At 38.8% G+C, this 16379-nt stretch overlaps 1 protein-coding gene across 1 annotated transcript in view; it reads left to right on the top strand.

The window, feature by feature from the left end:
* Positions 1-888: 888 nt before the first annotated feature.
* The window catches only part of LOC101845531 (adipocyte plasma membrane-associated protein), a 25583-nt gene continuing 10092 nt past the window's right edge, over positions 889-16379 (top strand). The window contains exons 1-5 of the mRNA XM_013080138.2: positions 889-1028; positions 2355-2388; positions 11432-11547; positions 12943-13035; positions 15476-15586. Of these exons, the coding sequence (XP_012935592.1) occupies positions 899-1028; positions 2355-2388; positions 11432-11547; positions 12943-13035; positions 15476-15586 (484 nt within the window). The 5' untranslated portion in view covers positions 889-898. The remainder of the gene's footprint in view (positions 1029-2354; positions 2389-11431; positions 11548-12942; positions 13036-15475; positions 15587-16379) is intronic.

Raw genomic sequence — 16379 nt, 5'->3', positions numbered from 1 at the left:
TACATATTTTCGGTAAAGTGTTTTTATAGGTGTTTAAAGCACTGATTTATCGTTAGACGCCTTTGTTTCGAAATAAAACAGTTTTTTCCCTCTCCTGTAAAATTTACCTCGCTGGGGTTAGTCGGTTTTATCACAAGGCCGACGAAGGTAATATCTACACCTAGCCTTCTCGGTTAAGGGCGAAAAATCTTTGAGATCCTGTGTGCACGTTGTGCACGTTAAAGATCCATTGGTGGTCCAATATTGATAAGAGTAGGCTTCGGCCACAACCCAGTCAAAATTCAAAATGTCCTGCCAAATGAAAATAATATGTAATGTGTCCAGCGCGCACATATGACGTTATGCAGTTATGAGCGCCGTGAAACTAATTGTGTACTTACTGTGTCGATGGGGTGTAAAGACCTCTACATTAAGAAGATATCCATTTGTTCTTATATCACAATAGCGTAGCACATGGATAAACACTAACAATGAATCCCTGCATTCAGCAGATGCCCTAGCAAAGAGAAAAAAAATGCGTGACATGTATTGTTTACAGTATTAATAATTTTTTTCTTCTTCTAAAGGAGTAAAACTATGGTACAATAATAATTGAGACATCATCGACTCCTCCCATGCGCCTTCCTTGAATCCAAAAAGTATTGATCAAGGAAGTCGGTTTCTGAAGGTGGTGCAGTAATATTTGGGCAATCTTCTACCTCTATGCCTACCACCCAGGCAAAGGTGTGTAAATATCGCACGTAGTTTTAAGAACATATGTCAATATGTCAAGACGCAAAAACTCGCTGCATTGGCTCTCATTGTTGTATTACTGGTGTATTTTCAACTTACAAACGTGTTTATTAGTTAACTTTTGCTTTGGTTCTTTATAATAATTTGCAGGATTAGGACTGGAACCATGAGTTCAAAACTGATGTCAACTGTCAACCCAGCTGCTATGCTCACAGTGATTTTACTAATGATCTCACCGTCTGAAGGTTTCCTTGGTTTTCTGAGTGGATTGGGTGGATTTGGTGGATTTGGAGGACGTATGTATCAACTCTAAACACACAGTTCTCTTTTTCTGCTTATTCAAAATGGTGAAATATTTTACGATGCTATTATAATTGCACATGTATCGAAGCTTCTGAAAAACAAAACACTTTGACAGCAATAATGCAGAATTTTACCACGTTCGTTTTCAAATGTTTATTATAGGCAAAACAGTATCCTCAAGCCTCGTACCTGATTTCTATATCTTTACTTTTCTTTATATATTTTCATCGCAGTGTACTTCCCTTTTGGAACAGAAACACCAAATGCCTATCCAGAGAGTAAAGACGTTATTTTTGTTTTGTTTTTTAAAATGGTTTGTGAACACATATCTTTTGATATATTGAAGAAGAATTGTTATTAATTTTGTTGTAAAAGAATACAAATATTGAAAATAACAGCGAAATTGTGTGATGTCTAAGAAGCTTCTGTAATTTTGTGCTTACAACCCTACAAATCATTTATCTCATGTTCTTTATAATTAAAGTCTATTTTAAAAGCAATATGGGTATTCAAGAAGGCTTTTGGGTTAACTTCCGCCGTAAACATAATCAAGAATAATTCAGAGGTTGACGAACACATAAAAATTGTCCCCTCCCCCCACCCCTCCAAAAGAAAAACAAAATATAATCTTGGTTTCAAGTACCCCCTAATCTCCACCATACCATTTTTTCCCTTTAAAAGAAAGAAAAGAAACCCTCCCGTCCCTCTTTCTTTACTCCTTTTTGGGGGGAGGGGGGTCCCTCGCCTATTTCTATGATATTGACGCTCTCTGATTAGTAGAAAAATGTGCGCGTGATTGTGTCCAATAATGTACTACGTACATAATTGCTATAACATAATATAACTGTTACATATAGATGTTCAAGATAAATTTAGATGTTTGTGAAGAGTCTGAGAGCAATTATGAGTTTAGAAATGACGGTGGTAGATTCTAGAAGTGAAAAGCGAAGATGTGGGATAGTGTTATTTATAAAAGTACCAAGAAGATATGTTTCTGTTAGTTTCGTATTTTTTAATGTTTTTGTTTTTTAGGTAATGTATTGTTAGCGTTAGTCCTATTTTCCTCTGCTCTGATGAGTCACGATGGTTTTGAGCACCCGCTATCCCGTTCCCTACAGGAACCAACTCGTTCTCTGCTCAATCTTTCACTTGATTACCATTTCACGATTATCCTTTGGTCCAAATGGAACTATAAGTCTTGAAATGTCAATTTATGACTTACTGGTATTCTATTAAAAATAAACACAATAACTTAATCTTTAACCGAAAAAATGGTAACTACAATTAACTCATAATCATTGTCTACCGTTCTTCCTCAGGTGGAGGGAAAAAAATTCAACCTGTGGCCTTCCGGTAAGGAAAGAAGCGATGTTATCGGCATTTTAATTAACATACAGGAAAACCGAAAGAATCAAAATAGACACATAATACTAGGGTCATCCCCCCCCCTCCCACACCTCATTCAAAACAACCCTGACAGAAGAACAAATACGATCTCTCCCACTCCCCTCCCCCCTCACCCGGTTAAAACGTGGACACAGACACACTTTGGTCACTCGCTCACACAAAGGCACGCACACACACACACACACACACACACACACACACACACACACACACATACACACACGCTCGTGCGCACTCTCACATACACGCAAACAAACACACACACACATGCACACATACACACACATGCACAAACACACACACACACACACACACACACACACACACACACACACACACACACACACACAAACACACGTACACGCGTGCTCACTCACACAACAACGTTAAAATATCGTATTTTAACATATAGATAACCGCCAATGTACCCGTATCTGTATGAGATTTACTGCTATTTTTCACTTCCTTCCTCTTTATTCCTTCTCATTTCTCTCTATTGATTTCTCTAGTTATCCTTCTCAACAAATACCTGTTTAAACACATACAAATGCTCACAAAAACTATACCTGCTTTATTCCGAGATTGTTTTAGTCCTTTTCACCAATGGGAAAAAAAAATACCCTCACCACAATACTCATAATAGGGAGAGTTAGAATTTAGTTATGAGGGACCGTCTCAAAAACATCCACTGAGAAGCGTGGTATACAGTATTTTTAATTTCTTGGTGTGCGATCACCTTAGCAGCTGTTAATGTATCCAATTCATACATGTTTCGTTTTAATTTTCTGTTTCTTTTTCCCTGTCTGTCTATATGTCTGTCTGTCTGTTTGTCTGTCTGTCTGTTTGTCTGTCTGTCTGTCTGTCTCTCTCTCTCTCTCTCTCTCTCTCTCTCTCTCTCTCTCTCTCTCTCTCTCTCTCTCTCGCTATCTCTCTTCCACTCTCTCTCTCTCTATCATTCTTGTCCTCCAGAATTGTATCGCAAAATGCGTTCCTAATCAGTATTGTCAGCACTTGTCAAAATGTCTTGGCTGTGCTTAGATTAGAGAAATGTGTTTTGACACAGTAGAATCAGGCGAACGTAATTTCTTTTTAGTGTTTGAAGCTCTTCGTATAATCTAAAAGCCTCATTTTATGCCTTTCTCTTGGTGAAAAAAATTCCTTTTTATCTTGATTAGAAGTCAAACTATTTAGAACTGATGGAGGTAGGGGTCTCTTGCTGTGGTAGTTGTAATTATCTAGATGCCGCCAATGAGTTGTTTTTCCATAGCAATTATGACTTTACGTCTTTGTCAAGATTTTTCAGTAAAAATCGATTTTGAATTTGTGGTACGACGCCGTAGAATCAGACTCTCGTCAGTTTTTGTGCATACAGAGTTGACGGTATCATCTTAATAAGGCCTGTCCATTTCCCTTTGTGTTGGTGAAAATAATATTCATCTATGTTGAATAGAAGACGAAATATGTGTGATTGAAAGAGATGAGGGCCATCTAGTTTCAGAGGTAAAACTAGCGAGAAAATGGAAGCCAAAGTGGAATTATTTCTTTAGCCTTAGAGAACGTGGAAACTAAAAATTTACATTTCTTCTGCCTTTAATCAACGTTTTACAGTAAAATCCACACATAAATGTTTTCTTTTTTATGGAGGTTTTACGGAGCTCGCAACTGCATAAGGTCATATGGGTGCCAATGTTCTCTACTTAAATGGACATGAAAGGTGTTTAACCAAAAAACAAAAATTCGAAAAAAATTCCCAAGCCTGCGGGTAAATGCCAATTTCTTGAATTTCATTATTTTGACGAGCTCCTGATTTCACCACGCTGCCTCACATTTAATTTGTTTTGTTTTAAATATTAAATTGAAATAAAACGTGTTGAGCCTCCTCATCATCGGGAGCAAAACAGTTGAGTTGTTTGATTTCATTATTTTGACGAGAGCTGGATTTTTACACGATGACAGATGTCGGCAGGGGGGCTCATATGGCCTAGTTAAGGTGTTTGCCTCTCATTTAATAGGTCCCGTGTTCGAATCCGGATAGCGACGGAAATTTTTGTAATCTACAAATTGTATCCTCTCACCTCCTTTCCTGCTCTTTAGCAATGTCTGTCGTCTGCTTTCGTCTACACTTTCTGCCCCAACCTCCTCACCTCCTTTGCCCCCTCCTCTGGGCTCCTGACTCTTTCTGCAACCTTTCTTTGTTTGTTTGTTTTTGTAAAGTGTTTTACGGCGCTTGCAACTGCATAGGTCATATGAGCGCGCGGGACACACCTAATATTTTCAGTTGGTAGGAAATTTTGAATTTTGCCCGGGTGGCGGCCGAAGCCTGCTCTTATCGATTTTAGACCACCTAGGGATCTTTAACGTGCGCAACTTGCACACGGGCCCTCCGAGATTTTTCGCCCTTGTCCGAGAAGGCTAGGTGTAGTTCTTTCCTACCAGAAGATCAGGGGTGAGGCAGAAAGACAGCAGTAAGGAGGAGCCAAGGAGTAGCAGTAGAAAGGCTGCAGAAAGAGTCGCAACCTTTCTACTGCTACTCATTGACTCCTTCTTCTTACTGCTGTCTTTCAGCCACATAGTTGATCTTCTGGTGGGAAAGATCTACATCTAGCCTTCTCAGACATGGGCGAACAATCTCGGAGGAACCGTGTGCAAGTTGCGCAAGTTAAAGATCAAACGGTTGTTTTAAATCGATAAGAGTAGGTTTCGGCCGCCACCCGGGCAAAATTCAAAATTTCCCACCAACTGAAAATGTTTAATGTGTCCGGCGTGCTCGTATGACCTTATGCAGTTGCGAACACCGTAAAGCATTTATCAAAAAGAACAAAAAAAGATTTCGACGCTTTCCTTTTTGGACCGCGTTGGTGGGTGGGCGACATAGATGTACACTATAGTACTAGATACAGTACGCCCCTCTCTCGCCTTGCTGCGCGATGGCCACATTTGACAGCGGCGCCCGCCATGTTTTTTGTGGCAAGTTGTGTTAAGGAGTCCATGCTAAAGCAAAGGGCTAGGCACGTTTTCTCTCTCTCTCTCTCTCTCTCTCTCTCTCTCTCTCTCTCTCTCAGGCGAGGCTTGGTTCTTGTTGATTTTTTTTTTACATGGGCGCCGTGGCGTACTATATCTAAATTACTAAATTGCAATAATACGGCGTTCTTTCTACAACTAGATCTACAAATAAATGTATTATTAAATAGATAGAGATAGGGTCTTTAAAAAAAAGAAGAAAAAAACAACAACCATTATTTCTTCATCAGCACGAGGTAGTTTATTTCTTATTCACCGAATCAAAGAGTATAGGGCCTATAGAACTTTTAAAAAGAAGTATGAAAAGATGTGGGTGTCATGGGAACCTCCCATAACCACCCCACCCTCTCTCTCCTCCCGAATCCCAATACCAAACACCCCACCCCCCCGGCCCCCCTCAGATATATGAGTTTGGCATTAAATTAAATCAGGATGAGCCATAGGGAAAAAATTCCAGAGTTTTTCAGCCTTTAGGTGTTGGAATGCAATGAAGCTCTTGATAAAGCAAATTCAGTCAAACAAATGATGAATACATGTACTGGTATTTTTAAAATCGAGTTAAACTTTCCCTTGTGACTTTTGAACAGGAAACTTTATTTTTCATTCACATGTTCACTTTTTAAAAAAGTATACTAAATTATAAGTTGTGTTTTCATATGTCGGTATTAAACTTTGGTTTATATTGATTTTAAGAACTAAAGTAGACAATATACAGCACTTTAACTACAGCTCCTTCTATTGCTGTTTTAAGTAAGTCTAATTTTGGACATTAGTAAAACAACTGTGACAACTGTGGACTCACTAAAGATAAAAAAGTTAACTTAAATGCTGTTTTGTAGCCTAGTCAATTGTTTTTCTACTGAGTGTTGTGATAACTGAAACAAAAACCTTTACTAAGGTGTTTTTGGACACCATTCAATAAAACAAAACAATAAAAAGTACACTGTTTCAGTTTGATAAAGAAATGTCCTGACCATTGTAAAAAAGATCTAGCTGCTTGTCAACCTTAACTTCACATGGCCCAGAACCTTACTGATGGCTCTTTATGTTTTAAAAAAGAAACCAGGAGTGACTATTTGTGTCTATAAGACATATTATGCACAAAAAATAGATGATGTAATAAAAGAAAACAGACATCACTGAACTGCCTGACAGAACCAGTAAGGCGTTAATCCAGAAAGGGACAAGAAGTTTCACATGCTTGCACCTTTAAGAGAATCGCTTTGAATCAAAACATAACGTTAGAATCAAATAAAACACGTAAGACTAAGAGCAGAGACACGCCCGATCACATATAAAAAAACTTTTTAGCCACATTAAAAATGGCCTCCAACAAACTCAAATACGTCCGTGTCACGTAACCTCGTACGGACTCTAGTTTAAAAGGGGGTAACTCTATGGTGGGTGATTACAACCCAACCAGTGTCCATTATCACGCATTCTACGTGTGTTGCAGGTACGTCCTTTGTCAAGTGAACAGTTTTATCTACAACCCTCTTGTGTACCTCTCTTGACAGTGGATCGTGACCATTGGCCCTTCATGTCACTTAAGTCCCAAAAACTACCATGCATAAAATGCTCAGTTGTTGTATTGTATATCCCATTGGGACAGCCCAAAGGAGACCCCTAAGTGCATTCTTAGTGCCCCCCCCCTTTTCCCCAAACCCCCTCATTTTCCCCTTCCCTTTCCAATTTCTACACTTCCCCCTGCTAAAAAAGTAAATCTGACAGGTATGAAGAGAAAAAAAAAAGACGAAGGATCACACAGTGCACTTATACGGCTTGAGAAAAGAACGATTTATTATCAAGGAAAGCTCTTGCTGAAGAAAGATAAGTGTACTTTTCTGTGATTTCCGGATTGTAGTAACAGTGGGCAGTTTTGCCTTCATCAGTGTCCTCGTAACACTTCAATGTCGTTTCATGCTTTGTTTTTCCTTTGACACTAACATTTCATGTATCAACCTCGCACTTAAGAAACTCCTGACACTGCTTCATACACAATAAGCTTTGTTGTTCTTTATTTTAGTCACGTTGCTGTCATATGTTCTGCACGTCCGGTTGTTGTCTTTTTTGTCTTGTTACCTGCCATACCTTCTTATGCCATTTTATCATTGCCCGCCTCCACCTCCCAAAAAACCACCCTCCCCTAGATCTCTCTCCCTTCACCCCCTCTCTCTCTCCCTCTCCCCCCCCCCTCTCTCTCTCTCTCTCTCTCTCTCTCCTTCTCTCTCTATCTATCTATCTATCTATCTATCTATCTATCTATCTATTTATCCCCCTCTCTACATGTATATTATACCAGGTGTCTTAAAAGAAGACCCGTTAAAGGGTAATTTCTCGGCTACTTTTAGACGTTGACTTCGAAAAAATAAAATTTCCACAAGGCGGCATCACAATTATCAATATGCAGAAAATTTACTGACTTGTTCGAAAAGTGTCCTGCATTTGGTGAACAATAGAAATAATTTCCATCTTCTTAAAATATATAGTGTCGTTTGATTTCAAATAGGCATTAAAGAACAAATTTATACAACATTTATAATTTCAAATAAACTTAAGAAAAGGGTTCGTTATTTATATTATATGCTCCATAAGGACTTATCTTTTTTCTACATATAAGCTGGAACGCGCAACTCTAAAAGGGGGGATCAAGAAATCTTTGGTTTAATATAAAGAAATAAAGGTAGAGCTTTTTAACTTGGTTTACATACTTTTATTTTTCTACATAGTCACCATACAGCATAACACATTTCTGCCACTTCTTTTTGACTTTCGAAAGTCCTTGAGAGAAAAATAACCCTGAATGGACCCCTAACTAGTCTTCCACAGCTTCAATGGCGTCCTCGTTGGCATGGAAACAACATCCTTTGAGTGATTTTTCTAGATTAAGAAACACAAAAATGTCCTAGGGGGCTAGGTCTGGAGAATAAGCGGGGTGTGGCAGGATTTCAAAGCCTCACTGTTTTATTGTATGGACTGCTTGTTATATCCTGCGTGGAGGGTGTTGTCATGTAGTTGGAGGACCCCAATGCATAGTTTTCCACTCCTCTTTCTTACCAGTTAGGACTGCAATTTTATCAGCAACCCGAGCAGTAGTCTCCTGTGACTGTTTTCCAGTTTCCTGATAGTCATGATGAGATCTTCACAGTCGCAGAAACACGACACCATGACCTTTCCCCTTGACGGTGTTACCTTTGTCTTCTTTGGTGAGGAAGAAAAGGGGTTTTTCGATTGCATGGAGGATATTTTTTTGTTTAGGATCAAAATGGTAAATCCATGTTTCATCCATAGTCACCACGTTTTTAAAGAAATGTGTATTATTGGACTCGATTCGAAGGAGAATTTGGCAGGACACAACCTTCTGCTTCTTTTGCTCACTTGTCAAAAGTTGGGGTATCCAGCGAGCAGACACAATATTCATGTTAAGATCGTCAGTGATAATCGTTTCAAATGACCCGACACTGATTCTCGTGTTCACTGCTGTTTAACAGTTATACGTCGGTCTTACAGAACCACTTTCATTACTGTGGATACATTCTCTTCAGTTACAACTAAAGATGGCCTCCCTTCACGATCTTCATCCTTCACCAACATGAATCCAGATTGGAATGTTTTTACCCAGTATGTCTCAGTATTATGAAGAGGACATTTGTCACAATAAACTTTGACAATTTCAGGAAAAAGTCCGAAGGGAATTTTCCTTGCAAGGGTAAAAACTTGATGGCTGGGGGATATTCAACAGGCTCCATGGCACAGCTTCATCAAAGAAAAATAAACGTGTTTGTGCATGGTTTCACTGAACACGCTGACTAGTGCATTATTATTATCGTCAGATTTTCCTGAAAATGTGCATGGTGTGTTCCAAAGAAATAGTCTAAAGGTTGACAAAATTCCATCACTCTACCATGATTCTTTCACTTTCATACCCAGACCAAAGACTTATTGAACCCCTCCTCGTATAATTTTTGAATACCCTGTGGTATGTTTCGAGGTCGATTCATTGGGCTGCAAAAGGAGAGAGGTAAACACGATACGAAGACAGTCTTTGGTTTGCCATTCTAGTTCTAAAACCAGACAAGACTAATCACTCTCATGTTTCTGAATGTTTTGTGTTTTACCCAATTTTTGGGAAAACTGAAATTCCTCTAACACTAAGATTGCTTTTCGTTTAATTTATGAAACTGACCCCCGAACTCCTCGGTTTCTCTCTCTCTCTCTCTCTCTCTCTCTCTCTCTCTCTCTCTCTCTCTCTCTCTGTCCTCTCAAACTCAATCTTCCTCGATAATTCGTTATCACCTTTATTCATATCTCCTCTTTTACACCTATTCCTTTTCTTTCGGTTATTCGCTCGCTTTCTGTAGGTATATCCATTCCCATCCACCCCCACCCTCTATCAACCCCTCCCCCCCTTCCCAGATCCCAAAGTTTTACAGCTCCCAGGTATTTGTTGATTTTTTTCTGAATAATATAACAGAAGATTAATAATTACACGCAGTTCACTCTTTTATCATGCCCCTCTTTCTGTCTTGTCACGCAAAGGTCATATTATACCAGAAGTTAAAGTTTATCCCTCTGTAAACTCTGCTCGGCCTTCGTAATTCATGGCAGATCAAGAACTTATTTTGCCTTCAGGTAAAGCGCAACGCAATCAGTATCATTTGTCAACAGAGTAGACACCCGTTTAACATAATATGAATGATCTATCATTCATCAAAGTAACTAGCATCATGTCAACCACTTCGGAGGCGATCAGATGTTTTATTACGTTTATATTACGTCTTCGACGGTTAAAAATCTGTTTTGTCTTCTTCGAAGAATTACTGCTACAAGTCTGCTTCAGCGCCCCTTTCCCCATTCTCAAGTGAAATATCGTCCTTCGTTCTTAACGTAACGACGTGTGCCCCCCCCCCCCCGCCCCCAACAACAAGTGGAAACACCGGATGGGTGTATCAGGTCAAGTAAATTCCTAATGGTTGGCTGAAGTAGACCTTTCAGTGAACATTTATGAAAAGTGTTTCAAATGAATACGAAAATGTACATATAATATTTCAGTTTGTTGCAAGTATCGCTTTAACTCTCAAATTAATGAAAGTCTGGCTTTGCATTATAACCCCTCACCACCCCAACCCCAAAACGAATATTATCTTTAATAAATTTTAAAAGATCTTATTTCGAGCCTTCTTGTTGCGCGGTCAAGGTATACATGGGTTTTCTTCTGTCCTCCATCAAAAAAGAATTGTTTGCATTAAAGCAGTGATTCTTGGGCGGGTGGAGGGGGGGGGGTAGTTTGGTTATTGGTTATTTTTCTTATTGAAGGTGAAGCTTGGGGTGGTCAACAGAAATCTAGGTCCCGAATTCAAAAAGGGGAATAAGTTTGGTTCTTAATAACACTGGACACTTCATATAAAAATACAAGCCTAACGATTTCTTGAGATCTTGTTTTCTTCTAGACCATTGTGCATCTCTGTCTTTTTTCATACTCAACTGAACATTGAAATGTAGATATGGATTTTAAAAAATTCACTCATCGCTTTCAGTTGATTTTGACACGGTAATCATGAAACTAGGGTTTAAAAAAGAGTACGATGCTGTCATTTTGTCAGTATTGCTCATCAAAGTGAATGAGCCCCGAAGAACGTGCTCTTCGCCTGGTCCACTGCCTCTCTCAAGTAACGCGTGAGGCAGTCCAACCTCGTTGTTGTTTTTGCTTGTCAGTACAGTCAAAATGGAGATATACGCTAAATGAATAGTCTTGCCTCTGAAAGGACTTGGAGTGCTGAACATGACATCAAGCATACCGCACTATACTATACTATACACATTATGTAAAGCATTTCCTATCAGTTTTTCTAAGTACCACGTCATACATAAACATCATACAAAGCCATGTCGTGCGACATCACAAAAGTCTTATGAGATTATCATTACGAAATACTGTGCAATACTCTTCTTACCTACTTTCTTCCAGGTTACCAAAACCACCTACTTTACAGGGACCCACAGCCCCGAACACAGCTTTAGCCACTGCAGAAATCGTGCACATGGGAAAACTTCAGGGACCCGCTTCATTTGTCAACACAGGAGGTGCCTTCTTAATATGTGCATGGTTCATCATTGGTCCCTATTGTCATATTATATTACACATGACATGTAAACTAATCAAAAGGCGGTATACCAAGTCGCCATAATCCACAATGCGAAATTGGTAAATTGTTTCTGCTTAATCTTGTTCAGTATATAGGAACTTATTTATTTTTATTACTTGTAGCATACTTTTTCACGAAAATATCTCTGTACACAATTTAGCCTGTACAGTTACTTAACTGTAAGCATGTATAATATTCAGGCTAAGAAGCATCAGCGTGGAGATATAGCAGAAAGAACCCTCAAAATTCTTTAGCAGCACCTATGTAATGTCCTTTATTTTGTTCTACCATCATATTTTTAGAACCTACCGTTGTCTTGAAATTTGTATTACGAGGCATGAAAGTTTTTGCAGAAAACTTGATTTTGCTTTCTGGTTTGTAAAATGCTACGAATTGTAAGATACATAATCGTTTCTTGTTGCCTACCCCCTTCCAACACATAAGGATGGGATAATAGGTGTTTTTATTTTAAAAATGAAAAAAGAAAACGTGTTTAATGCAACCCAGATTTCACATCTCTGTTAACCAAAAGACAGCCATTCGTTTATCAATAAAAATTATTAGGCTACTCATGCGCACATGGAGAGGTAAATTCGACTCTTGTGCTACCACGTGTTACAGTAAAATATTTCTTGTTCCCCCACAGCGAGGATTACAGCTCTCTCTCTCTCTCTCTCTCTCTCTCTCTCTCTCTCTCTCTCTCTCTCTCCCTCTCTCTCTCTCTCTCTCTCTCTCTCCTGCACATCCTTGAGTAAAGACAATCTCATAAAGCTTACCCGTACACCCTCGCACACATTGATGAATTCACACAGTCATAATTATTTACAGAACAGAACAGCATGAATAAACAATAATGAGACTACATAATAGATACTGAGAGATCATAATAATATTTGTATTTGGAATGTCGGATAGATTGATTCTCTATTTAGCTTTCGTGGTTGTACAGTACAGAATTTCAAAGGTGTGGAATCAGTAGTGAGCACGGTTAGTAACGGAAACCTCACTTGTTTACAGTTGTGTCACAGAAGACGGACTTACCCAAGATTAGATATCTAAACGAAACTAATGAAAAACGGAAAATTAAACTACGGTGACTCCAGATTACTTAATATAACTGTGCCCTTAAATGATTCTGAACCTCGGTTATTTTTTTTCAAATTCGAAAGTTAAGTGGTTCGGAAGTTTCAGGCGTTGAAAGTGACGACGTTCACAATTATATGTATAGACTTTAATTTATGATTCAGCTTCCAAATTCCATTTAGATTACTTTATGGATACTTTTTTCTTTACTTTAACATAGTACTCACTAAATTTTATCTGTAACACACAGAGGATTTATTTGTTGCAACGAAAGACAACAAGATCTACAACGTAGCAAGATGCCAACCAAAACTTATTGTCGACATGCGGCCCCAAGGATGTCGTGAGTACACAATTGCCATCCTCCTTTAGAATGAATTATCATGGTCTTGAGATAGTGATTATTATAATTCTTCAAGGGTTTTGGCTTCTGGTAATTCGATGGAGACCATACCAGTGATCTTGTGCTCTAACTGAGGAACTGGTTTCTTGAAAATTGTTCAAAGGAATTTTTAAAAAACCAATTGATCTAGATGCGAGAAGTCATCAAAAGTATCCCACAGAATTTCTAATATATACCGAGTTGCAAAAGTTCTGTCACACCCATTATATAACGATAATGTTCGGTATAGCGTTAGAATTGCAGTAAAAGTTAAAAGTATGACTTGTGGGATTTATGAGACTTCTTGTGCAAGAGCAGACCAAAGAAATCATAAACCGGAAGTAGTAAGTGGACAAAGTGTTGGTATTGATTTCTCTCGGTCTGTGTTTAATTCAACGCTCCCTACACACAAAATTTGCTTTGAATCACGTAGACGATGTGTAAACACACCTTACACACTATAAAATTTCGTACTTTTTAACCGTTGGGTACCTTTTTCTGCTGTTTTCAAAATTTTCAAAATGATTAATTCAGATAATAAAGGGGCTGTCTGTATGTATGATACATTCTTTAATTGCGCTTTCTGCTGTTGCAAGACTTGTAAATGTTTGCAGAAGTACCATCTAACGCTTGAACAAACGTTTTAACACCACTAGAACTGGCCACGACATGCCGAGACGTAGCCAACCAAGGGCGACAACTCGACATCAGAATTGGTTTATTGTCAACACCCATGTTCAAAACCCATTCCAACTTAGTGCAGAGACTGCCAGTCACTTCGGGCAGTCTTGAAACATCATTATTAGACATTTATAAGATCGTGGATTACGTGATTATCGCCCTTTATATGGAGCCATTCTAACACTGTTTCACAGAAGAAATCGCAAAATTTTGGCATAACAACATTGTCGATGAAACTAAAGACGCTGGTAAAGTGTTCTTTTCAGCAATGGTTAAGGTTTTTAATTCGTCGCATTGATGGAAGAGAAACAGTGTTTAAGAAAGAAGAGAATAGAAATTTCACAAATCTAACGTCCCCCAAAAGGCCCGAAGGTGGCTGAAATGTGATGGTAGAGGGTGGAATCTCTGCTTTTTATCGTATATATTTAGTTACTTTTCTAAGCAACCTCAAATAACGACATTATTGTTACGAAATTCTTCGCCACGGTGACTACGCCACATGGCACGGAAGATGGAATCTGCTAACAAGACAACACCCGACCACAAATGGCTACTATCAATGAAAACTTCTTCCAAACACATCAAATCGTCGTTCTGGACTGGTCTGCAAGATCCACAAGCCATAACCCAACAGAACATCTGTAAAATGACCTTGGCTGAAGGATTAGAAACAGGCCGCACTCCGTACAAACTTGTAAGGAACTGAAGGCTGCACTACACATGGAATGACAGGAGATTCTTCAGACAGCTATAACGACTTCAATTCAGCCAATGAACAGATGTTTTGTATCAGTAACTCAAGCTGGAAGAGGCCACACGCCATACTGAGCAAACTTTGATTTGGATTTTGCAAGAGTCAGTGTGAATAAAATTATCTCCCTTGAATAAGGTAAGACATTTGTCCATTCTTTTTATGTCATGTTGGCAGAAAATGAATAAAGATCTCGGGCACCAAATTTCTCTTGGCTATTTTGAGTAGTAAATGAGTTATTGTACTTTTAAGGTGGGTGTGACAGAACTTTTGCAGCTCGGTATAAAATTATTATTCATTGCACAGTAAGCTGACTCCTAGTTTTTATTGAAGACCAACACATTTAATCACAGATCGACCTGGGTAACAGTTTTAGATCAAAACAACGAGTTGACCTTTTTCTTCCAGACGTACGGTCAGAGCATATAATAATCACCATCGAGATATGATGTAGAGGTAAGGCTACAACACAATGTCTATCTCTACTACAAGTAAAATCATAGCCGTCCTATTTCAGACATGTATCAGGACACATTAGAATCAGGTGCTCGTCAATTTTGGGACATATTGAGTCATTGATATAATCTTAAAGCTTGTTCATTTGTCTTGATTTTAGTGAAAAATTTCCCTCTATTTTTAATAGAGATCGATATATTTGCGATTGAAGGTGGAAGGAAACGCCTAATGTGGGATGTGAAATTAGCTAGAAAATGGCCGCCATAGTTTAGTGATTTATAAAGCTGAAGTGTCCTTGGAGAAAGCTAGGCATTTTAAGCAGTGGGAGCCATGCATATTTCTTTTTAATGTTGATTTATTTTGGCTAATAGTTTATCACCTTGCTTTTAAATAATTTGAGAAAAAAGAAACATAAAAAATCAAATTGTCGTATTCAGAAGAAAGATACATTGGCACAAAAAAGATGAACCATTAAAGACTTAAGATAATCAAACTTTGTTCTTTTTATCAAAGGGACTCGTCAAACCTGCGGCCAGTTGATAAGTCTGAGGAAAGACCCCACCACCGGTGACCTCTTAGCCTTGGACAGCTTCAGGGGAATCTTCCGGGTGAACAGTACCACTGGTAACACATTGAGAGAATTTGTGTAATTTGTGGGGTTTTTTGCCTCCCTTTGTTTATGCTTTGTGTTGGTTGGTTTTGTTTAGGAGAATGGTTGTTAAGATAGTTAAGATTCTTCTGAGATGAGAACGAAAAATTTCGGACGTCCAGAGTACAAGTTTTGCATGTTAAAGATCCCTAAAAATCGACAAGAGTAGGCTTAGACCACCCCAGGGGAAAATTCTAAAATTAATTATTACCAAAACTGAAAGTACTCTGGACAGTTTAAAAACGTAGGGTACGTTTGAAATCAGACTGTAGCTGCCTGAAGGCGATGGTGCCTACGAAGTAGAAAAGAACGGTCATATACACAAACTAAAACTAAGCATTGAGAGAAGTGGGGGCCGTTAATTTATAGGCTACTTGCCCTTGATATACTAAATGATAATGAAAACAGGACCATCAATGTCTTCAGAAGTTGAGACAGCTGGCTGGTACATCGTGCAGCAATCCAGCTCCCCTACGACCCTTTGTCGTTATATAAATCTACAATGCTATATCATTACGATTGTTGGGACCTCGATAGGGATGGTACACAATGCATGCACGCACATGAAGAATGCTTAGCGTATTGGTGGTGTTCTTTTGCAATCGTAAAGGTTCTTGAACAGCTGCCGTTGATACTAAGCTTTAATTTGCTCATTCCCCTATACCTTTCACAGGAAAATGTTCAGTTTCTTTTCTAAATCATTTTTTTTCCTATCTCCCCCCTTCCCAACTGGCGGGATGCCAAATACGCTAACCCCCCCCCCCCCCT

Source organism: Aplysia californica, unplaced genomic scaffold (genome assembly GCF_000002075.1).
Source record: "Aplysia californica isolate F4 #8 unplaced genomic scaffold, AplCal3.0 scaffold00076, whole genome shotgun sequence".
Classification (NCBI taxonomy): Eukaryota; Metazoa; Mollusca; class Gastropoda; order Aplysiida; family Aplysiidae; genus Aplysia; species Aplysia californica.
The sequence above is the reverse complement of the archived record's forward strand: the minus strand, read 5'-3'. Positions and strand labels throughout refer to the sequence as shown.